A 25,849-nucleotide genomic window follows, 5' to 3' on the forward strand; every position below is an offset into this window, starting at 1 on the left:
GAGGCCTAAAACTGGACACAGTACTCCAGATGAGGCCTCACCAATGTCGAGTAGAGGGGAATGATCACATCCCTCAATCTGCTGGCAATGCGCCTACTTATACAGCCCAAAATGCTGTTACCCTTCGTGGCAACAAGGGCACACTGTTGACTCATATCCAGCTTCTCGTCCACCATAACCCCTAGGTCCTTCTCTGCAGAACTGCTGCCTAGCAGCTTGGTCCCTAGTCTGTAGCAGTGAAAGGGATTTTTCCTTCCTAAATGCAGGACTCGACAATTGTCCTTGTTGAACCTCATCAGATTTCTTTTGGCCCAATCCTCTAATTTGTCTAGGTCCCTCTGTATCCTATCCCTACCCTCCAGTGTATCTACCACTCCTCCTAATTTAGTGTCCTCTGAAAACTTGCTGAGGGTTCAATCCACGCCATCCTCCAGATCATTAATGAAGATATTGAACAAAACTGGCCCCAGGACTGACCCTTGGGGCACTCCGCTTGATATCGGCTGCCAACTAGACATGGAGCCATTGATCACTACCTGTTGAGCTCAATGATCTAGCCAGCTTTCTATCCACCTTATAGTCCATTCATCCAGCCCTTACTTTAACTTGCTGGCAAGAATACTGTGGGAGACCATATCAAAAGCTTTGCTAAAGTCATGGAATAACACGTCCACTGCTTTCCCTTCAGCCACAGAGCCAGTTATCTCATCATAGAAGGCAATTAGGTTAGTCAGGCATGACTTGCCCTTGGTGAATCCATGCTGACTGTTCCTGATCACTTTCCTGTCCTCAAAGTGCTTCAAAATTGATTCCTTGAGGACCTGCTCCATGATTTTTCCAGGGACTTAGGTGAGGCTGATTGGCCTATAGTTCCCCGGATCCTCCTTCTTCCCTTCTTTAAAGATGGGGACTACATTAGCCTTTTTCCAGTCATCCAGGACCTCACCCAATCGCCATGAGTTTTCAAAGATAATGGCCAATGGCTCTGCAATCACATCCGCCAACTCCTTTAGCACCCTTGGATGCAGTGCATCTGGCCCCATGGACTTGTGCTTATCCAGCTTTTCTAAATAGTCCTGAACCACTTCTTTCTCCACAGAGGGCTGGTCACCTCCTCCCCATACTGTGCTGCCCAGTGCATTATTTTGCACTTGTCAACATTCAGATATTCAATGTTCGATACTACAGTTTAAATATGATAAACATATTTTCAGTTTGAAATGCTGCTTTGAACATAAATACTCTTTATAATTTTTTTTGATAGTTCTTAAAATATTTGGAATTGATACATGTTTTAAGAGAGTAGTTGAGGACCCGATGTAGGAAGAAACAGCTTGTACAAATGTTTGTGGCAATCTGCATATTGTACTGATGATTAGCCAAAAAAATCCTATTTGATTAAAGACGGTACCAGCAAAGGGACCTTTTAAATGTGCAGGCTTTCACAGAAAGCTCAAGTGGTAGTAAAAACACTCATTTCTGTCACACAGAGTCTCTGAAGAGATTTAAATTACTCCTGTTTCATAAACAGATAAAAGGACACACATTGCTGTGAATCAAGCAGAATAATAAAAGAAAATATCAGCTATCCTGAAACTCAGACAAACTCATCAGCAGCCAGTTATTCTGTCATGGAGTGACAGAGCTAGAGGCAACTCCAATTGTTTGAGGGTCTGCCAAACAGCCAGATGGTGTTGTGGAAAATAAATTCCATGCTCTGGTACCTAGGGATTCTAGCTTCCATTTAAAGATAAGCATAAACATGAGTGATATGCAATGCAACTAGGTAAATGACTTCTCAATATTTCGTTCCCATTTCCCATCTTTAATTTTAGAAAAGGGCTTAATATGTTGTCAGAACAATATGGTGACAAAAATAGGACCTTTATTTTGATTAATAATTAAGAAAGTGCTGTTCTATCTTTTCTGCCTTTTGCTCTTTCTGCCATAAATTGAACTCTTTGGTGGTCCCAAGTGGCTCTAAACCAAGTACAAGCAAGTGAACCCATGTGCTCCCTACAATGTGCATGAAAGAGGTGTCCTAAATGGTCTGGGAGAGCCGGGATCCTAGATATCAGATTTAGCCACTTCTGATGTGCTGAGGAATACCCAGGAACAATGTCATGTAACTGCAAAAAGTGAATAGTGAAGAACATCAAAAATTGTAGCATAAGTTGGAAACAGAGAAACTCAGATACATTAACCTAGGACAAATATGCCTCATTCGCTTTATGTGCATTATCAGATGGAGTTCACTTTATGTGAATTATTTTGGGGCAGTTCTTTGGCCTATGGCATACATGAAGTCAGACCTAATGATCACAATGGTCCCTTCTGGCCTTGGAATCTATGAATCTGTCTGTATTAATATTCATGAATTAAAGTCAAAACTCTTTCGCTCACACATATAATAGGAAAATGACACAAAACAGAGTTCCACCTGTAGGCTTATACAACTTATAATAGAAACAGTAACTAGATTCATAACTGAATAAATCAGATACTTTCAGGATACAGTAGTCTAGTGAAATATTCTTATGTTTTTTTAATCTATTAAAACATGAAATAAGACACACACATCATGAAATGGTGACTGCCCACAAACTACTAAAGAAAAATGTGAGAATAAGAGCAAAACATTTTCGTGTGTCTTACATGGTTAAATGCAAAAACACAATAATGCAAATTTAAGGTTACACACTTAAGGCCGGATTTTCAAAGGAGCTGAAGGGAGTTAGTTGCCCAATTGCTAACGAAATTCAAAAGAGTTGGACACCCAACTCCATCTTACTACATTGAAAATCACTGGCTTAAAAGTCATGAAGTGTCTTTTAGGGTTTTAAGATTAAACAACCTTAAATTTCACACAACCTGCTTCCTTGCACATATCACCATAGTATCTGAGTACTCCACAATCTTTAATCCTCAACACCCTGTTAGGTAGGGAAGTACTACTATCCCCATTTTACAGATGGGAAACTGAGGCAGAGAGAGACTTGCCCAAGAACACACAGGAAGTCTGTGAAGGAGCAAGGGATTGAAGCTAGCTCTCCCCAGCCCCAGACTAGTGTCCTGTCCACTGCCAGGCTGTTCTAAAAACTCACATCTTCTGACTTTTCGATTCCTAATTATAGAATCTTAATGCTGCATCAATTTACAGTAGATTTGAAGTTAATAGTTCTTTTGAATATTCATTTTTAAATCTTTTTATATTCACATAGATTTAAAGTAAAGAAAACCACTTCAGTGAGCCAACTTTAAACTTTTTCTTCAAATAAGGCATTTTGCTAGTCTTGCTAAAATCTAAAGTGAAGCCAACTTCAAGGAAAATTAGTACAGAAGTTTTAAAATTTTGAACATGTAACATAAGAAACCTGGATTTGGAAAGTGCACATTTAACTATGGGAAGAGATTATACATGGAAAACTCTAGCCCAAAAGGAAAAGAGAATTTTGTTGAAAACTCTGAATGCGTAAAACAGAACTATACTGCAAAATCTTTTGTATCCATAACTCTACAGTATCTTTGTACTAAAATAGTGAACTGCTGTGGACAGGTGCAGCTGAACCATTGCCGATGATTAGCAGCAGGTCTATAAAAAGCCATTCTCTCTTCAGCATCATTGCAGCAACCATAATTGAATCCTGCATAGTTGTTGCAATGATGTCGAAGACTTTTTGTCTGTCTCAACCCTCACAGCTAAACTTATCAGCACCATTTCAGCTGCACTCTTTTCTGGCATCTATTGGCAACAGTTAATTTTTATGTTGTCAATCATGTTACCTGTCAGAGGGCTTGGTCTGATAAATGACATATAAAACGATTGGGAAAGAAAAGGGGATTTAATAGCACTTCTTCATAGGTTCTTCGAGAAACTTTAGAACAATACACAGCTAAATCTGTAGACATGGTAACTAGTAGAGATTCTATGAGCTTGTGGGAATTTAATCACATGACTGACACCCAATTTGAATGTGGTGTGGCTAAATCCCTAGGTACTGAACTGATGACTCATTCCTCTGCGAATCTCTCTTTACAAGAGTGTTTTGACTGATGCTTGAGTTGAAATTGAATATAGTCCCATGAAGTTGGGAAGTAGGTGGGTGTTTATTGTTTTGTTTGGAAATTTTGAAGGCAGCCATCATAACAAACACTACCTCTTTGTAGAAGATAAAGATACTTTTATGTCCTTTTCCTTTGTATCAGTGTAATACCAATCTTTCTACACCTATTAATGCTGAAAATAATTCATTGTAAAAATTTTGAGTTAAGACACACAGAAACAATCCTTGACACAGTGCTGATATCATTTTGTGTTCTGATTCTCACCAAGAAAACTTAATTAGCAGTCGTGGTGATTTTGTACAGTTGAAATGTCAAAATGGTTCACTTGAGACCATGGATGGAAATAATGCATTGTGCATTCTCAACTCTATTATGGTAATATCTCAGGAGAAAAACCTGCCCCACCAACATCCCCTTCACCTCCTTGAGCTCTTGAAGAGAATGAATGTGGTGAAATCACTGCTGTACTGATGGCACGCTGAATGCCAGTCTCTGTTTGGCAAAAACTACACATTCCTATGAGGATTGTTAGGGTCAATCAGCTGGTTCCACCAGTCAAGTTTTCCTGGAAAAGTGGTGGAGTAAAAGCTTCCCCCTCTTGCTTCAGTTGCATTAGAGTCCATGTGCACCAAATAAACACAATAGTCTTTTCCCTATGTGCCTGGATTTTCTCTTTGATAGGAACATTGCTAACTCCGTTTTCAGTATATTTTTGAAAAATTGAAGATGTCTGCAGAAAATTCTTTTTGTATAACTATAAAGAACAAAGACATGTTACCATTCAGTAAAATGACTGAATGCTTCTAGACATATAACTTTGATGTAGCATTCCACATGCAGTTTGAATGCTGTGCATAATAACTTCGTTTTATAGCTAACTGAACTCTCACTGGCAGGAGAAGTGAATTTCCCTTTTAAAGATTCATTTATATCTTTAAAGAGCCTACTTCTAGAAGCACATAATAAAAATAGAAGTTTATAAACTGACCCAAATTTTTCCCAATTGAAATTGGAGGGTGTTTAAGTGATAGTTTGGACATGAACATAGTACCACTCACTTTAGAATATAGCTTGATTTTTAAACTACTGTTTCAGTAGAACTAGCTGTGAAACAGCTTATAATGCAAAGTTGTTTAATGCGCTATTACCATCAGGAAATTCAAAATCATTGTCATCCTGTCCCATCCTTGTGCATTAGGGGAAAATCTTTCTAATTTACTTCTCATTAACAGTTTAATGTTATAAGGCTGTGCATGAAGGTTACTTCAGCTATAGATCTATAGTAAATTTACCGCTCTGGAAGTGAGAGGACTAAACCTAGAATATGCAGCTGTAGTACACAGGAGTTAAAGAATTCCTTTATCTATGTTACCAATTCCCAGAGCAGCTGTGCAGCTCTGGGACAGAGCTTAGGTGTTGTCTTGCCACTATGCAGTTAGCAAATGTAGCCTTCTTGGTGTTTGAACAATCCAGATGTCATCTGGCTAAGGGACTAATAAAGCAGCAGATATCTGAGAGATGGATCATGAGTCAGACTGATTTAAAGGAATAAAATCAACATAATACTTGATCAATAAAAGCAGTAAAAATGGCTTATATTTTACAATATCATTTTCCACATTATCTTTCAAATGTGTTTTTTCTCTTGTCTGTAGCTGTGTTAATGATCCACAAAAACAGCTAGGGAAGCTGAATATACAGAGTATATAATAAAAATCACTAGACAAAGTGCTGTCAGATGCACTGAGTATACAAACTAGAATTTTCCTCTTAATATTTCAGTATAATAATTTTAGGTATTACAATAAGTATAAATTTTTCAAAGAGAAGTGTGATCTTTACGTTTGTAATTAGTTTGAACTTTATTATGGTAGTAATGTATGTTTGTGTAGAACTGTAGATTAGTGAGCATATGAGCGTTCTATTACTGACTCATGTCTCTCTATTCTCTATTGTAAATTATTCTTAAACTGAGTTAATGAAATATATTGTTTACTCATTGCCTGTTTAATCTTTATCTTACAGAACAGGCAAATTACAGAACTTGACTGCACCATGTAATGCTAACTGCAACTGCTTACGCTCCTTTTATTACCCAGTTTGTGGCAGAGATGAAGTCCAGTATTTTTCTCCCTGTTTTGCAGGATGTACATCTTTTACTGTTCAAAAAAGGAAAAAGGTATTTTTTATGCTGTCTTTAACAGGAAAAAAAATGCACAGTTTATCCTGTATCTTGTTTCTTAGCAAAATTTGTATGCCATTTTCAATTATTATTAAAAGTAAGAGAATTGTTTCCATTACAACAAAACAGTGAATCAACATTAGCTTTATAATACATAATTGTTAACTAAAATAAGAAAAAGAAAAGAAAACCCAAACAAAACCCCCTCTCTGAACCTATAAATGAATGAGCGATCTAGTGTCTCATAGTTGTTAGCATAGGCAAAGGATGCTATTGTGATACTGCCAGTCCTCTAGCCCTGATCACCAGTACCCTACTTACAGTAGGGCTAGCAATGATAAAGCTGCTCTAGTGGGAGTGGAAAGGTTGGCTAATGTAGTGATAACTTTTGTAGTAGGGCAGCCTTCCAGCTTTTTATTTGATATTGTAGTAGTGATATACTCATTCTCGCTAATATTGGAAAGCTGTGTGAGTGTTTTTACTGGAGGTATGCCTTCAGGTTATTATTTTTTACTCTTGTATAAAGCAAGTAGACAAGAACTGTCATGAGGGAAAAGAGCATTATGTTTCGATTAAAGTTTATATGACAGATGAAGCACTTGTTTGGCTGGAAAGGTTAATTCAAACTGCTCTTTGAGCCAGAGTAAGTGACAAGCCTTGAGGCTGGAAGACCATGGTGATGACAAAGCTGGATCTAATCTCATCTTCATAAAGTACAAATTCTCTTTTCTTTTCTATATCTGTTCTCCATTTTGTTCCAAAAGAAGAGTGTACAATTCTTTGTAGATTATATGTTTTCTGTGTTTTAGAGTTTTGCAGTTACCGCAAGCAACAGAGGGTCCTGTGGCACCTTTAAGACTAACAGATGCATTAGAGCATAGGCTTTCGTGGGTGAATGCCCACAGATCCAGACTAACACGGCTACCCCTCTGATACTTTGCAGTTACCACAGTGTGTTTTATTATAATTTTCACATTCTGTCAACTACTTCTTCCATCTCTAGGCTGCTGTAACTTATGCTGGAGCAAATACAGCTTGTGAGCCAGGAAGCCATAACTGTATCTCCTAGTAGCTCCATCCATTTCTGTGCCAAGGGCATCACTAAATTCCCCTGCTTCCCTCAGATCCTTCAATTTAGCTTCTATTTGCAATATAAACATATTTAAAACAAACCCCACTCACCCCACCCTCCTCTCCCCACAAAATAGAAAAGGGAAGAAGGGGAAATGCCTTAAAATAGTGTGTGCCAAACACACATGCCCAGTATGTTTGCTTCTGTATCTTACCTTTTCCTCACTATCCCTCCTAACCCCCAACACACAGACACTTCGTGTATTTAGATTGCAAGTTTTTCAGAGGCTTTGCCTTCCTTCATTTAAGTCATGCACTATGCCCAATAATAGTGCAATATAAATAAGGTATAATACATGATTGACCTCACTGGAATGTACCAACATCCTTCTGAAGAATAGGAAGCTATATGAGAAAGAGCATTCTACAGTTTCTAACCCTTTGTGTTGCTAATGAGTGGAGAATATGGAAGTCGAGACTGAGAAATATGAAAGTAATCCAGTGAGTATTGTACTTGAACAAAGACAAGATATTTAGATTAAGTTGAAACAGGACAAAAGCTGAACAGGCACAACACTGGAGAAGAGGTAGCCACTGCAATAATGCTATCCTTCAAGTGCCATATGTGATGATATCATTATCTTTAAAATACAGCCTGGAGGTGCCAACTGAGATTAGTGCCCCATTGCCCTAGCCACTATATAAACAGATAATAGACAGTTTTTGATTTACAGTCCAAATAGAAAATACAAATGGGGGGAAGTTTTTGGCAGAGCTGGGAAGTGAACCCAGATATCCTGAGTCCCACTGCAGTGCCTTAATTATAAAAGGCCATCCATCTTCTCTAATTTACCTTTGGGAATTAAATTAGTGGAAGAGGAGAGGTTTGACCAGGAATTTTATTGAAAATATTAATACTAAATCAGCCAATGCTGACAGAACAAGTGGCTCTTTGAGAATCTTGCTGGATAAAGTGTGTGTATGTGGGAAACCTTCTAGGTTATAGACAGACAATTGCAATTTAGGAATAAGGGTTTGTTAAGGCAACTGTTAATTTTATTAGCCTATGATGAAAAAGGATTATTTAGAAATTAGGACTAGTACATAAAAGGTGTCCAGACAAAAAAGCATTCATAGTTTCAGAATTTTGAATAACTTCATATTGCTAACTTGTAACAAGAGGGTATATTTGTGAGAGTATAGGACTGTCCTGTTTTGGGTTGTTTATTCTCAGCTTTACTTTTTTCTGTAAAGTGCTTGAAACTATCCACCGACGAATTGAGGGGATACCAGCAAAATATTCAACTTTTCATGTTCTCAGTTACTTATTCTCTCCCTGAGGTTATGTTTAGTGCAAAATGAAGTAATGCCTAATTAATAATAAAGGGGAAATTTAAATTTAAATTAATCTAATCTAATAATTGGTCTGGCAAAAAAGGTTTAATGTCTAAATACAAAATATCCCAAACAGCGTTCAGGAGTAACTATTGTTTGGGTAATAGGAGACCTCTTTTGGTAGCTTGCCAGCCCAGGAGGAAAGCAAAGTAATAAGTGGAGGAGAGAGTTAGTCTTTACAGTTGGAGGCATGTAAGTGAGTATAGTTATTGTCAAAATTAGGTGGAATAACCAGGATAGTGTGGCTGAAAATATCACAAAATAAATTAAGGGTTCACTAAGTCATACACTGTCCTTGAAATAAGTAAGTATGTGTCAATGGGTGAATGTCTGATCACTACTTAATCTCTATCAATTACTATAATTTACAATTTTACATATTTTGAAATAACACTGTTTGCTGTGTGCATTACTTGTAGACTTACCAAAACTGTTCCTGTATTGGGATGCCAAAAAGATTACCTGACTCAGAAGAGGTCCCTTTTGAGGCTCTGGCTGGGAAATGCCAAACACAATGCACGTTCTTGCCTCTATTCCTGGGCTTTTTCTTTTTTGCTGTTGTTTTCACTTTTATGGCTGTTACTCCAACTACTGTGGCCATCTTCAGGTATTTGGTTTTTATACTTTTCAAGAACATATTCCTGGCTCCACAGCAGAGTATAAACTTAGCATGGAATATTTCCTTCCCCAGACCTGAAGAAGAGCTCTGTGTAGCTCAAAAGGTTGTACCTTCCACCAAAGAAGTTGATCCAATAAAAGATATTACCTTACCTACGTTGTTGCTCTCAGTGGCAAGGAAAGTAACTATTCTGACAACTTGCAAAATAAAGATTTTAAATAGTTTTTATTCTTTTTATACAGGATCAGCTCTATAATCAAAATGTGTAAGGAGTGCTTTGCACCCCTGTCTGCTACTCCCTAGACTCTAATAATCACTGTGTAGTATATAACCAGTTTTAAGCAGGCTAAGCCCTTTGAACATTAGATGAAGAGATTACTGTCATCTGTAGATTCTCTACTGTTTCACAACACTTTTTCCCTTATAAAAATAGAAATAGTTTCCTTTCCACTTGGTGGCACTACTTGTAGCACACGATTCCTTTTTAAAGGGGGCAGATCACACTCTATCAATAAGAGAGAGGAAAGCTAAAGTCTGTTTATCCTCACACCGTCCATAATCTCATTTTTGATGAAGCACCTGGCCTTGCCTGCATCACTGAGACATGGTTCAGTGCCACCCCCAACCCTATCTTAACACAGCTAATCTTCTCATGTGTATGTTACAAGCCAAGACAGTATCCAGAATGCACCAGATAAGCGAAAGTGGAGTAACAATCCAGTTACCCTCCAGCCTCTGATACTGAAGACATTCCATACCCAGAAACAAAAAGTGCATTCATGTGGTCTGTGAGGCAAAAGGACAAAAGGAATTCGGGAATTATATTGGTTTACAGACCTCCAGGTGAAAACCTCAACAACTTCCTGGATTAACTCTCAGATACGTGGCCCAGGATGGTATTGGAATCCCCAGATTACTTGTCTTCAATTATCTCAACTTTCACATGGACAATCTCAATGATATGGTAGTACCTTAATCTCATGGCCTTCTCCTCTTCAATCAGCAGGGCAGAATTGGAGCCAGCAGAACTATTTCTCATATTGAATCAGCTAATCAACCCAGATTGCATAACTCAGACACCAGACCCAAGCATCAACCACTTCGAAGAGCTGCCAAAATACTTCATTGATAAGATGGAGTGGAAGATGATGATATTCATGCTGTCCACCCTTTTAAGTGAGAAACCATGACTAATGTCATCAAATTGGTGACCAAACATTGATTGTCAACCTCCCAGTCAAAAGACCAACAAAATACACCTACCGCTTCAGGGCCAATGTACTAGGCAGATTGAACCTGGGGGAGAGATCTGCCCATTGAATGTTGAAGGCCTTTTACGGTCCATGTGCGGCTTCCTGGAGAAAGTGCTGAAGATGAGCAACACCAACATCCTCACCCTCCAGGAGACCCATGTTGCAAGTGAAGTAAAAAGCCCATTGCTATAACATCAACAGTATAAACTTATAGCCAGCAATTACCACCCAAAATATGGGTTGGCAATCTACATAAAGCGGGAGATCAATGAATATTTGGTCCTACCTCCTACAGAGTACAAAGAAACAACTAGAATCTCTATGTACATTGGTAAGCTTACTGTCCTTAACATATATACATCAGCTCTGCCAACTGCACAGGATCTATGCAGCAAACACTGCAGGCGAAGAACTGACACATTGGGCATCGGCAAATGATATGCTCCACCTTTTTGATGTGAAATGGTATGTCACTTTCCACTCTGCAAGATGGAGCAGAGGATCCTGCCCTGACCTGATGTTCATCTCTAAAGATGATACATTCCCCCAATGCTGAAGACTTTTGACCATTTTACTATGCACCTAATCACCCCTGCAAAGAAGAATAACTCCCATGGACACAGGTCATCGTACACCAATGTTTCTCAGCAACTGGTCCCTGAATCAGTGCTGGTCCCCTAGATCACCCTGATATAGTTTAGGAAGGCAGCAAGCTGGTCCCTGATATCAAAAAGGTTGAGAAACACTTTCATATACTCCTTGCTGGACTGCAGAGATCCAAGATCTCTTCTGCAAATATGATGAGTGTAGCGACCCAGAAATTGGAAAATCTCTCCTGGTATTACTGGATGTAGCAAGACGGAAACTGTGGCTCAAGCAGACATGCCTGGAATCTGTTGAGACACCTGGGGGCTGCAAATCCCACACATGTCACTAAGTCGCAGTTGAAAGTCAATGCCATTGCTGCTAAACTTTTGTGGACATCAAAACAGCCAGTGGATAAACAGTATCGCAGACAAGTCCTCAACTCTAGCAGGTGTTGTTCACATGTGCTTCATTGTCCCAATGGTCTGGACTATTCACAAGTAAGGAGATTGATCCGGTCATTTCAGCCATGAAACTGGGAAAAGTAGAGGGAAAAGATGGCATCTACCACAAGTTCCTGAGTTCAGTGGCATGGAATTGGCTGACGCAACATTTCACCAACATCCTGGAGACTGGTGAAATTTGCTGCTTGTGGAGAGAAGCACTCCTAAAGCCTGGAAAATCTGCAGATGACTCTTCTAGTTATAGGCCAATTTCCCTCATGAGCACCAGCTATAAGGTGATGGAGCGTATGATTTTGAACTAAATTGGGCCCACATTTCAAAGCCTTCCTCTTTTGAGAAAGCCTTCCACCATAAGTGACACTCACAATTTGAACATCCCTCTTGTTCCCAAATCCCTGCCATACACACACTCTTCCTCCCCTACTCCAAGCAGACTCCTGACCCCATAAAGGGAGAGGTGCTAAAGATTCCTAGAAATCTTCTGAGGACTTTGCTGTTGCTATTGATTTTTATGTGGAAGCTGCTCTGATTCTATGATGATGAGTGGCAGTATAAAATTCTAAGAAACGTAGGTGCATGTTAACCACAACTTGGTTGTCTTGCCAGTCTCTGAAACTCAGATGGTCTTTGATCCTGAACACACTGTGCTAGAGACTCACTAGATTCCAAATTAATATGTAGACCTAGAAATGTGTGGGGCTTACCTTCCCATTGAAATGAGACTTCATTAATAACTTGTTAAAGCAGCTGTTCACCCATGCAGAGCTACAATATGGATGTTAATAAAAGTCATAACATTCAGAGCATGATAATTGCATCCCTGTTCTACAACTTGTAAAGCCTCATGGCCAAATTTAGAAACAGTGCATTAACATTTTTACTATTTAAAGCTCACAAGTTACTTGAAAAGCACATTAATTTATAGAATAACTTCATATACCAGAAAAAGTACTATTGTAAAGCTGAGATAGTGGGTTAACACACTGCACTGTACTGCATTATCATGCTTCATTGCACTGACCTTCTGTTCTTGGTGCTCCAGCGTGAGTCCACACATGGGAGTTGCATTGACAATTTGATTGTGTTAGTCTGGAGGCAGAGAAAGGGCAGCTGTGTTTGGATTGGGGAAAATAATGGGAAAGCAATATTTGGTGTTTGTGTTATCATGCTTCTCAAAAATTACTTGAGATTGCTCAAAGCCTATCCCTTTCAATTATCAGTGGCATAGATTTTACTGGGATGCTGGACTGTTAGCAGTAAGGTTCAACCAAAATGGTTTATTTATTATGCTTGCTGCTGCTTGTTGTGTTACCTTATGTAATGCAATATGCTGATGCAAGACAAAATCTACAAATAAGTGCAATATCTGCTGATTATACATTTGGTCCAAAGCATTAAAAACCCTATACTATGTATTTAAGCATAGTCCCCTACCACATCTCCACTTCATAATGATTAACCAAGACATAAGTAATGTGCGTGATCTTGAACTGAATCCCTTACTTTGATTATCTTGTGTAAACACATTGGGAAAAAGACTATGATGATTTCTCCTGCCAAAGCTGTCTGTGCTTTATTGCAGAAAACTAGTATAGTATATAATGCATAATGATATATTATGGAAGTTGATTTTTGTCTCTTCTGTCAAGTAAATTCCATTTAAAGTTTTTAGGTTGCTTAGACTCCATATACAGACCAAAGTATTAACAGATAATGTCATTTTTCAAAAGTCCAAGTGTAACTTACCAAAAAAACAAGATGAAAAACATCAGTTTAAGTTAAATTTACATTTGATAAAGCCCTTAAACTGCAATTTTGTTTGCAGGTGTGTGCCAGATAAACAGCGTTCATTTGCTCTGGGAGTGCAGTCAGTGTTTCTACGATTAGTAGGTATGACATTTATTATCTTTTGCTTAAATATCTGTCCCAGCATAAAATGTCTAATTGGAAGACTTCCTTTTCAAATACCCAGACTGATTAATTTTAAAGAAAATGTGTATGAATGAATTTGCTGCAGTCTCTCTGTCTGAAAGATTAGGCCAAACTCAATCTCGAAAAAGCTTAGAATTCATTATAGGAATTCAAATGTTGTACTTTACTTGTTTTTAGCATTAATGCTGTCTTCTCTATAAATAGTTGTGCAAAGAGGCTAAACGGGTATGCCAAAGGAAACAAATCCCAATTGCAGAAGAAGAATATTTAAACTTGCATCCTCTTAACAAAAGCAACCCCCCTCCTCCCAAAAAAATGCAACTCCATTCTTTGAAAAATGTCACGGCTTTTAAGACTCCACCAATCAAAAATCTGTGGTTCATCAACTTCACTTGATGATATTGAGTTCCTTTAGCCACATTTTTATTATATAATTTAACACTGATGAAAATGACAGCACTTTAGACGTTACATATAAAATGGTAATGAATATATGAAACCTGCTGCAGTGTTTTGTGTCCTTACTTCTAATGGGTACGAATGTACATTTTAGAAGTCTGGCAGACTGATAATCTGCATAATTTCGTCATTCATTTCCAAACCCCTTTTAAATAGTTTTTGCTGACTTTCTATTTTCTTTATTAAATTCTTTTTGGGGGTAATTGATGCGGATGCAGAAACAGTGAGACACACATGCCAGAGTATGGTTAAATGTGGAGGATGCAACTTTTAAAAACTATTACACAGCAAAGAACCTCTCCAAGTACTAGCAAGGCCATTCCAGTATGGAAGTTAACTAATGGCCTCAAGTTCTACAATGCTGAGGGTGGGTATGAGTGCATTACTCCCCTACACTCCAGGCTTGCATGGGGACCCTGGCAGGAAGCTAATGTCCCAACCCATTTACCTCATCCACACTGGAGGTAGGAGAGATAAGATGCGGGGAGCCCTACCCTGCACAAGACATGGAGGCATAACCTCTTACCATGCGATGTTGTACTCAGGGCCTGTTGTAATAATTGAGCCTACAAATTTACTTTAATTATAAGCTCAGCTGTAAAAAGTAAATGAAAGTTCATAAAGTGTCACAGTCTTTCAAATTAATGTTGATGGGAAAAGTTTCAAAAGGGAGATGGAAAAAATAAATTAGTGCAAACAAAAAGATCTAGTAATATAATTCAAGGACTGTGTTAAAATCATGCCGGGTAAACAAGACAATGTGGGACTGGGAATTAATGAACCAAAATTGGTGTGTTGGAAACTAGTTCTATTTGATGGATAAAATAATGAGGCGTCTTTTAAAAAAGAGAGAGAGAGAGATTTTAGGGAGAAAAACTGACTACTCGAGCAAGCTTCATCATCAGGCTGCCATGCCCAATGTCTCCTAGGATCCAGGGCCTTCATCATTCTGGGCTCAAGAGATGTTCTGACCAGACCAGCCCCTTCCAAAACACCCCCCAGATAACATCACTACTGCTACCAGCTCTAGCTAAATGCGAAATGGTACCTAGAATAAGACAAAATAAGAATTTAACAGCCACAACAACAGCTCCAGCCCAGCTCAGCTAACTTTTCTTCCCCCCATCCCCCCAAAAGACAGTTATTATTATCTTTAATACCATCTAATAGACTGTTAGCCAAGGAAGTTTTTTCCCCCCCAAAAACCTGTGCCTCTCAGAGAAAAGGGGAGTGAAAAGATGTTGTAGAACTGAGAGGGCTGGTAAAAATAGCACCAAGGAATTGAGAGCTTTTTTCCCCCTGGCCACCAGGTAACTGTTTACTGAGCTGCATTTCTTAAGATCAGTACACCAGATCGTTTGGAACTGGAGTGACAGTACATGTGTGATGACACAGTGTTCAGTTACATATTGTACTGTTTGTCGTCACTTAGAGGTGGACAGGGGTTTTGGAATAGATTTTTCTATCATGTGTAAGGGGATAGCTTATGTTTCTACATGAGCACTGTCAGGATTGATTGTATAATTGAAATACTAATTTACATAATGACTGAAATACCTGAAAGGGCTTAAAAATTGTACATATTGGATTCCTAACGTATAGCCACCTCGTGGGTGGGAGGTGACAACAAATGAGCACACAATACTGCAATGGGAAAGAGAGTAAATATTGATCCAGGACACTAGGGCAAACTCCTGTTCCTATAAAAAGTACTATAGTATCTTTAGCATTCATATGGAGCAGATGGCACCTTAGTTTTTAAAGTGTTCTTTGCAACAACGTACAGCAAGTTGCATGGTCCTCTCTGTATCTCAGAAGGATAAAGGGCTAAAACAAGCTGATGAGATTTGAATGTCTGGTTCTATAATCTAGCTACACAAAACTTGATGCTTCAATCATGAACCTGACCCACCTGGCCTCTCACTCTATGAATTCTGTTGATTCAGTTAAGACTCTTTCAATTATCTTTGTACACATGTATCTCTTCTAGGCACTATTCCTGGACCAATTTTGTTTGGTGTGGCAATAGACAGTACCTGTACTCTGTGGGATGTTAATAAATGTGACATTAAAGGAGCCTGCTGGGTCTACGACAACTCAAAAATGGCCTACATGCTGATTGGTATAAGTAAGTGACTGCATATTTGATATGTACATAACACAAATGAGTGTTAAAATCTTTAATAGCAAAAGGCATAGCTATTTTGAATTTCACTGCCAGATGACAATTGAGGAGTAAGAAAATAGCCTAATAAGACTATGTAATAAGTTTACATAGTACTCAGCACTTTGCAAATAGATAAGATAAGTTCCCTCTTCTGAAGGAACTACTATTTAAATAAGACATGACAGTCAAAAACCAGGCAAGACAGAGGACCACAGTTTGGTAGGAAGTGTGTGGGGACTCTTGACAATTGAAAGAAACAAGGAGGGATTGTTTGAAGAGTTAGGTTTTTAAAGGTAACCTGAAATTTCTTTTTTTCTTAGGTGGCTTGTGCCCTTTATAGCTTCCTTATAGATGAACAAGAGCCTGAAATATAGTGGGATTTGTGTGGTTGTCCTCCACCTTTCCCCCGTTTTTTTGAGGCAGGAGGGGAGTTCCTCTTGCTGACTTCCCTAGTTTGGCTGGAAGATTTTTAGAGGTCTCAGATAAATATTGGCATTTTCTCACCCTGTAGTTATAATTAAACTTTTAACAAATACATATTTTCTCCCCAGTGTTAGTTTAGCATTGCAGTTGAATGAGAGTTCCAAAGAAGAACAAAAATAGACCTTCGAAGATTCTGACTAAAAATAATTTCCCCTCTCAATTAATAAGCTTTTCATCTGATTATTTTAAAGGTACTCAGGTACCTTTTGACTTCAATGATAGCTGCAGGTGACCATCCCCTTTGGCAATGAGGCAACCTGTTTAGGTGTTTAAGTTTAGCTACCAATGTTTGAAAATTAAACAAACCAAAAAACAAAAACAACCCCCCAAAACAACCAAAAAACAACCAAGCCCTCCCCAACAGCTTTAACAAATACCTTTCAAGCATTATCTTTTTAAGCTATTGATTTTATTTAGGAAGTTTATCAAGTTTACAAATCCTTGCCATATAAATAACAGAAACAAAACAATAATTACAACAGCTAGCTTTTGTCTTTATAATGTCTCTTTAAACATCAGATCTTTCTATTTAACAAGGTATTACCATCATTATGACATTTAGATCAGGCATATCTATCAAATGTTAAGTAAAAAATAAAAAGGTATGTGGTTTTTTTGGGGTAGGTGAATATACTTTGAGTATTGAATAAAAAGTAACCAAATATCTAAGTATCTATCAATTCTCTGTCTATTTTGCTGGGTATATGACTAGTGTGTTAATGTATGTGTTTCCATGACTTCCACCTCCCATTTCTTTAAGCCATTCCTCTATGGTTCGACTGTTTTTCTTTTCCAATGAGATGATACCAATAGCCAACCAGCTACTAGCAGATGACAGAATAATTCTTCATTTCTTCTAGTGTGACCATTCCCACTAGAGAGCCCCAGGAAGAGTACTAACAGATCATTTGGTAATAAATATCCAACGTTTGATATTTGATTATGGATTGTATCCCAGGACTCTCTAATGAATGGACATGCCCACTATAGATGCATAAAATCTCTTTCGCCACAATTTCTTAGACATTTATCCCTATTCAGTCTATCTATATTTTTTAACCTGACTGGTGTGAGGTACCATGAAACAGTATCTTAAAGAAATTTTATTTTATTGTGCTACAAACTGAGGTTGCTGGTCCTCTTTTCCAGATCAAACCTCATTCCTTTGGGATAATTTCCCTATCCAGGTGCTTTTTTCCAATGTGTCATATGTGGATTTTTTTTGTTAGAAAAGTTGTCTGCAAAGATTAATATAAATTAGATTTTTTTCCCCTAATTGATCAGATGCCATTGCTTCTAAAGTTAGCTTTATGTATAAAACAGGTTTTCTAAAAAGTGGAGAAACATAAAGCCTGACTTGACAGTACTGGTACCAGGGGAGAGTGGGCCAGTTAAAGTTAGTTTTGATCTCTAAACAAGTTAGAAAAGTTTCTCTACTGAATAGCTGGCCAACTTTGTGTGACCCATAACTCTCCTAATATTTGAAGCTCTCTGCTTCACGATTTGGATTGAGATCTGGATTACATTGTACATCAGGAGGAGTGAGGAAAGAAAAAGAGCACAGACACAATAGTTTTCCCTTTGCACATCACCTTTAAGGAGGTAATTGAGGGAGGATATAGAGGACACTTGATGAATGAGGACATGAAGCTAAGAATTGGAAAACATGGTGAGCAGGAAGTCAAAAGAACTGTGAAGAGTGTACTTGAGAGGAGGATGTGTATTCAGGAAGATTATTTAGAACACCTTAAGTGAGGATGAAGAGTTTTAGTACAGTGCAGCAGGTGACAGGAAGCCAATGAATGGACATAATCGGGGGCACTGTAGTTAAAGAAAGAAGGAAAGATTATTTTATTGTCTTGAACAGCCTGGAGTGGAGGAGAAGAACAGAATTCTAATGAGTATTAAAGTTCTCACAGCAAACGAAGACCAAAGGGCAGATGAGGGACCTGATCCAAGGCTCCTGGAAGTCAATGGAAAGACTCCTGCTGTTTTTAGGGGACTTTTGATTAGCTTTGTGAATAAGCATGCTTTCTGCCATTAATGGGTACCATAGTATGGAGCTATAGTTTTGAGCCAAGTTTACAGTAAGACTTTTAACTTAGAAGTAAATATTTTTAGTTCTTTGCTTTATACCTTTGTGGCACTCTTACGAACTATGGGGTCACACATTTATAGTTTCTGTAGGCCAAACTCATTGCACTCATCAAGAGATCATTACATCCCTGAATTTCCCCTTACATTCCTCTGTGTCAGAGGCTCTATATCCCACTCATCCCCCATTATTATTTGTTTGGGAGATAAGTCATCCAAGTGTTAAACTCTATTGGGAGGATGAACCGTGATGAGACAGGTATTGTTATAGGAATTAACGGGTGCTGCGGGCCAGGTGTTCGATCTGTAGACAGTTGCAGAGGTGTTTGAAGCTGGGGCTGTGCTAAACAGATGACAGGGTCTCCATATGTCTCCCCATTTCCCCCCTTTTGGTTGTCTGATTCCCCCCCCCCAAATCAATAGTTTTGTAGTCATAGATGTCTAGATAATTTTGAAATTGAGCAAATGGGATGTTTAAAAGTTATGGCATGACAGACAGAGAGTTGCCATCAAGTTGAATGTAAGGCTTTCACAAACTCTGGCAATTAACATTAACTATATGTATTGAAAGTTGATCTTCAACAATAAACAAGTTCACTTTTCTTCATATAAAGGTGCAGCTTGTAAAGTCATCACTATCCTTTTTATTATTACTGCATTCTGCTTATATAAACCCCCACCGGACAATTCTGCAACTTTGCAAAAGGATGCTGAAATGGTGTCTGCTGTTCACATGTAAAACTGTTATGAGAAAACCAGGAACTTTAAAAGAAACCAAGAAGAATATGCACAGCTACTGAAAGATAAGCTGTGTGACAGCTTCATGTTGCAAGTGCAGCATTATCTGAGCATGATTTAGTTCTTAAACAGCTTTAAATGATCTTAAATATTTGTGGATATTTTGTGTAACATTAATTCAAACTCAGGAAATTTTATATTTCAACAATGTACCTTTAGATATCACAGGAAAGAAATTGGGTTATTAACACTTTTATTTTTAACTTTCTATATACCCAATCAAAAATACTGTAAATATAGAAAATGTCTTGTAATTCATTAAGTTAAGCAAATTGCAATATTATCAGTAGAACACAAGAAAGATGACATAAAAGCCGAACTGGAATACCAAAAAAATATGAATAATTGTTACTGCCTATAAAGGCAACCGTACACCTTAAGAAGACAGACTTTAGGACAACAAAATAGTAAATGGGTGTATTAAAGGGAGCTGTCAATGTTTACTTTAAACTGGCAGGAATAACATGTATCAATGTTTTGGGCTACTAAACAACATTTAAGATTTGATTGATGTAAATTTATTTATACTATAGTTTTTTGAGTAGGAACAAATAGAAAAAAACAAGCACTTCTGTTTTCTCAATCTATTTTGAACAAGTTAGGTTAAAAGTTTAAATTGTGATAACTTTTTGTAATCTTAAATATATTTGTAGGAAAAAAAAGCAAAGAGTAGTTTTCATTATAGGAAAACTAACAAACTTGTAATTAATAAATGTTTGTTCAACTGGGTGCCTTAGTATTTGAATTCAGACAATATCCAAAAGGATGATGTCAAATATTCTTGTTATATTTTTTTTAGAAAGCTTCATTTCTCATGATACTCATGACACTCTGGAAATTTTGAAAATAAAATCTGTTTTCCTAAAATGTTTTACTTGTTAGATGTGTGCTAGCTCATTATTTTGAGGTTACTCCTAAGTGCTCTGCACTAATTATTTTCTAAAAAAGGGGTTTAATTATTTTTGCTGAATACAAATGCACAATGAAAGACTATGCAAACACATTGATAGAAAAAAGTACATCCAGTTGGGGTCTTGCAACCTTGAGTAAACCTTTAAAATAATAGGGTGTGTATCTGTAGAAAACTTAAAATAAGGTGTACATGTCTTAGTAAACAATAATTTTTTAGAGTTAAACATTTTATTACATGCAAATCTATTCGATTTAAATATTGTTTAACTACGGTGAAATAAATCTATTTTTAAATCTGGTATATAATGCTGTTTTGTTTTTAATGCATATGAGATGTTATTTGCTGTGTGGGTTGGCTTCAAAGCTTCTGCTTCACTTTGAAGTACCAATAATGAATTACATCTTCACCTTCTACCTAACCCATGTGTGTCTGTGTGCGTTCTGTGTCTTGGTACTATGATGGGTACACTGACTGAGCCTTTGGGATTCAGAGGAGGAACCGTTTTGTGTCAACAGCCCCTGCCACCCTGTGCTGGATCCTGGGGAAAGAAACCCACTTACCCTTTCTTATAGGCCTTTATCAAGGACCACTACTAGTCGGTAAACAAGAGGGTTTGTTTGGCAGATGGATCCTATTAACCTGCCACTGAGTAACCATGTAACCTGGGACTAGCCAGGCATCCACAACTAAGGACTGTAGCTCAGATGGCTGGAAAGCATAATTCTCTGCTTTGGACTATCTCTTCCTTCTAACTGCAGCTCTAAAAGACGTAGAAACAGAGTCTGGAATCTAAGATAGAGGGTCTCATGGTGGATCTTCTGTTTTTTGTTAGACTATTCTGTTAACATAAAATAAACACAGCAACCAGGATGTGGCGAAGATACCCTCCACCCCATTTATTGGCCACAAGCGTCCAATGTCTTCATTGGGTGATGAGAGAGTGTTTTTGGTCTAATACTTGCCCACAGGATAATGTTTACATAACTTTTTGATGTGCATAATTATCAGTGTGATCACATATGGTCCCTGTGTTCCCTTGCACATAATGTGTGAAGGAACAAAACTAATTCTGAACAGAAAAGGGAGAGGAAGGGATGTGCTTGTGGTTAAGGCATTGGGCTGGGTCTCAAGTTCAATTCCCAACTCTGCTATGGACTGCCTGAGTGACTTTGGGCAAGTCACTGAATTTCTCTGTGCCATCAGTAAAATAGGGATAATGCTACCTCTCTCCTTCCTGTATGTCCTGTTTATTTAAGCTGTGAGCTCTTTGGGGGCATGAACTGATTCTTTCTATGGATGTGCATACTGCTTAGTGCAATTGGGGGCATGGCAATTCAAGGAATTAACAATAACTAAAGGATAAAAGCGCAGGTGGCTGGACTAGACAACTTATCAAGGTCCCTTCCAGTTCTACATTTCTATGATTCTATGAGGCATAGAGGAGAAAGTGAATTGTACCTTATGTTCCCCTTCTGAGGGAGCTGCCTGCACCTTCAGTTGCCATTGGGATGAGTTCCCCAGGCGGAGAAGGAAGGAGTTGTACGCAGATGCACAAAGACTCTTTCCTCTCAAAGCTGTATAGTTTGTTGAATATGTCATCATAAGTTGCAATAAGTTCCCAGTACATCATGTGATCAACCAGAGGCAGTGCACATGCACTACAGAGGACAAAATGAGCAGCAGTCCTCCAGTTCTGCAGTAGTGCCTGAAGTAGCATGGAGACCCAAACTCCATGAGATCCCCTGGGTTTAGCTGTGCTTTTCCCTTTGATCTTGGCTTTCCTGGCCAGTTCTAGGTAACTTTACACTGATCCACTTACATAGTTACAGCTCCACACTTCTCGAAGTGACTAAAGTTAGCACTCCAAATCAGTGACGCTTTCCTGCTAAGACCTCCTTTTCTGTGTGTTTTTGTGAGGGAGGGATGATCCATTGTTTGAGCTGATTCATTCTTTTATGTCTTGCTGTAACTCCCATCTACCCTTTCCCCATTTTTTCCACTATGATTTTATGTGTGGTATCTAAATGTAGATTGTAAACTCTTTGGATTACCCTGTGTCTTGCTATCTGTGCTACAAGTCACCTAATATACATTTTAGATGAATTGAACATGAAATTTCAATTTTAACATATCACAGATCTTAGTAAGCATCCCCTCCTGGTAACCCACTAGGATTGCTATGAAGGAAATGCAAACCTCTGTGCTCTGGGTGTTTCAAGCTCCTGGTGCCTGAACAGAGTCCAGGCACTGCTCTAATCTCAGGGACCCTGAGCACATACTCATTGCACAGACCTTTTTTCTGGCAACCCCATCCTCCGAGTGTTGGAGCCTGCTGTCAAACTGCATATCCCCACTGGGCGCAGTGCTAACCCTTCAGATTCCCCAGTACACAAACACACCCCTCTCCCAGAACACTATCCCAAAAGTGTAAGACTTCTGGCTTACAGTTTAGCTCCCTGAAGCATGCAGTAGTTCTGAAGCAATCAACACCCATGCACTTTTCCCATCTAACATCTTAATGCTCTGTTGTATTTAATCATGTAAAGCACAGGAAATTAAAGATCACACAGCTATACAAAACATCCTAAGTATAAAGTTCCTCACCAGCTCACCCTTCACTTGGGAGACTTGGGGGAACCCTCTGTGTTCCATCAGCCAGGCAGGCAGAGTCCTCCCCCCCCTTTCCTACCCTGCTACTGCAGCAGCCTCTCTCATCATAATCTGGTGCAAAAGCCTCTCTTCCCCAGTTCCTCCCTATGAGTCCCTTTGTAGAGTCTGCTGGGGTCACCTGCTTCGTTTCTTCTGCTCTAGGTAACTTTCCATTACTCCTCCCCCCACCTTCAGACAAGAGGAGAAAGTGTCTTCTCCCATCTAGAGTGAACCCATTGTCCCCAGGTGTTTACTTTGAATGGAGAGAGGAACAATAAGTGCTGTTCACTCATCCTTGTCTATGGCCTGGCAGAGACATGACACAACCCTGTGAATGCACGGTGGATCTACATAGACATATGCTTTTCGTGACAGTAATTTCATGATTCAATTTAATCACATCATCCACCATTTTGGAAGTGTTACAGACAGAACTTCCTAATCGTACCATATGTCATACAATTGACACACTTGTGTGGCTTATAAAAGCTGCTTGATGTATAGTGTTTTTGGTTAAAATGCTTTGATCCCTAAGAAAGGTGAAATCTGCCAAAAACTACTATTTTTTTTTTGGTATCTGGAACTCTGAAAAGCCCGTAATTTTTGATTTGTGGATTCTTGACATAAGATTGCTTAATAAAATAAAAATCTATACTATCTGTAGATATATTTTTGTTTTTAGGGGCTCTCAAAAATTGTCCAAAATTTGCTTAAAAAATCTGCAGTTATAATTTCTCCAAGCTGACATCTTAAAATCCTGCACAGACCATCTGAAATAGTTCTTGATGCATATAGTATTTTCCAGTGAAGTAAGCACTGTCTTGGACAAAGAATGTTTTTCCTTTCCCTAAAGCAGAAAATAAATTTGTACTTTACAGTATACAATTCTGCACTCTTAGCTCAAGAAAAACCTCATTAAAATCAGTGGAGATTTTACCTGTTATGGCTCCTTATCACTTAAAAAAACCCTTTTGGTCTTGCAAAAGCCAATCTAAACTGTTTTGTACAATAGATAGAACTTAATCTATTACAGAAATGCAAGTTGGTACCTGCTGAAATTACTTAATATCATTGTGGACACCAGCTGGATATTTTTTTAAATATTATGTTCCATTTTTATGGTGTTCGTTTGGCATCCAAAGTTACACTAGAAAGGACAGTAAAACTGAGAAATAAACTTGGAAGTACTTGTAAAGTCTCTTGTTCAATTTGTGGGATAGGGCACCACCATCAGGAATTTTAAATGGTTGCAATATCTACAGTATGGGGGGAAATTCTTACATTTTAATTATTTGCAGAAAAAAATCAAACAGAAAAAAACCAAACAAAACAAAGTTCTGTAGCATTTTATCTTGGAAAGTGGTCTTCTGACTCAGACCTCTGAATACATATAAGTAGAAAGTTAGCTGTGTTGGCTCTTCAGAGCTAATGGAAATGCTAGCCACTGCTGCTTCCGTTGCAGTAAACAGTCATGCTCTTAGTTGAATTCCCAGAGAGATTTTGGGCAGTATAGGCTTGGGGTGTTTGAGAGGTATTGATTGTTCATAGAAGGATATTGATAAATTGGAGAGGTTTCAGAGAAGAACCACAAGAATGATTAAACGATTAGAAAACATGCTTTATGTTGAATAGATTGAGCTCCTTGAGTGTATCTTAACAAAGAGAAGATTAAGGGGTGACTTGATTACAGTCTAAATATCTACACGAGGAACAAATAGTTAGTAATAGGCTCTTCAATCTAATAGAGAAAAGGTATAACAATCCAGTGGTTGGACATTCAAGCTAGACAATTCAGACTGGAAATAAGGCATACATTTTTAACAGTGAATAATTAACCATTGGAACAATTAACCAAGCGTTATGGTGGATTTTCCATCACTAGCCATTTTTAAATCAAGCTTGGACATTTTCCTAAAAGATATGTCCTAGAAATAGTTTTGGGGAAGTTCTATGGCTGTTATACTAAAGGTCGCACAAAATGATCACAATGGTCCCTTCTGATCTTGGATCACAATGGTGACTCTTTCAGCAGTTTTAACTTCATGAGTTTATACAGGTCAAAAACCTGGGCAGGATCAGCCCCTTCAACATTGATGTGGATGCTAAAAATCCATAATTAGTGACTGACAAAACATCAGTAAGGAAGCAAGTTGTGACAGGATGTACAAACCCCGCAACAGTGAAAAAGGGGGAAAGGAGCAACTTTGAACTCAAGTATCCCCATGCTGCCACACCTGTGAGGCATGCCAATCTTGGAAGAAGAGATTTAAAAAGGAGAAGGCAAGATTAGAGGGACCCAGATGCTTGGGGCTGGCAGAGCTGGGGTAGATGGAAGATTTTTTTGATCCCAAGTAAAATCATTCTGGAAGAAGATGAGTCTATTAGGCCTGGTCTACACTATGAGTTTAGGTCAAATTTAGCAGCGTTAAATCGAATTAACCCTGCACCCGTCCACACAACGAAGCCATTTTTGTCGACATAAAGGGCTCTTAAAATCAATTTCTGTACTCCTCCCCGATGAGGGGAGTAGCACTGAAATCGACATTTCCAGTTCGAATTAGGGTTAGTGTAGATGCAATTTGATGGTATTGGCCTCCGGGAGCTATCCCACAGTGCACCATTGTGACCGTTCTGGACAGCAATCTGAACTCGGATGCACTGGCCAGGTAGATAGGAAAAGCCCCATGAACTTTTGAATTTCATTTCCTGTTTGCCCAGCG

The 25,849-nt window shown here is 38.4% G+C and overlaps 1 protein-coding gene across 1 annotated transcript in view; it reads left to right on the top strand.

The window, feature by feature from the left end:
* The window catches only part of LOC128839831 (solute carrier organic anion transporter family member 4C1-like), a 95,681-nt gene extending 74,908 nt beyond the window's left edge, over window positions 1–20,773 (top strand). Inside the window, exons 9-13 of the mRNA XM_054033140.1 lie at window positions 6,091–6,244; window positions 9,133–9,320; window positions 13,460–13,524; window positions 16,016–16,153; window positions 19,384–20,773. Of these exons, the coding sequence (XP_053889115.1) occupies window positions 6,091–6,244; window positions 9,133–9,320; window positions 13,460–13,524; window positions 16,016–16,153; window positions 19,384–19,508 (670 nt within the window). The 3' untranslated portion in view covers window positions 19,509–20,773. The remainder of the gene's footprint in view (window positions 1–6,090; window positions 6,245–9,132; window positions 9,321–13,459; window positions 13,525–16,015; window positions 16,154–19,383) is intronic.
* The last annotated feature ends 5,076 nt before the right edge of the window (window positions 20,774–25,849 follow it).

The sequence above is a fragment of the Malaclemys terrapin genome, chromosome 6, assembly GCF_027887155.1.
Source record: "Malaclemys terrapin pileata isolate rMalTer1 chromosome 6, rMalTer1.hap1, whole genome shotgun sequence".
Lineage (NCBI taxonomy): Eukaryota > Metazoa > Chordata > Testudines > Emydidae > Malaclemys > Malaclemys terrapin.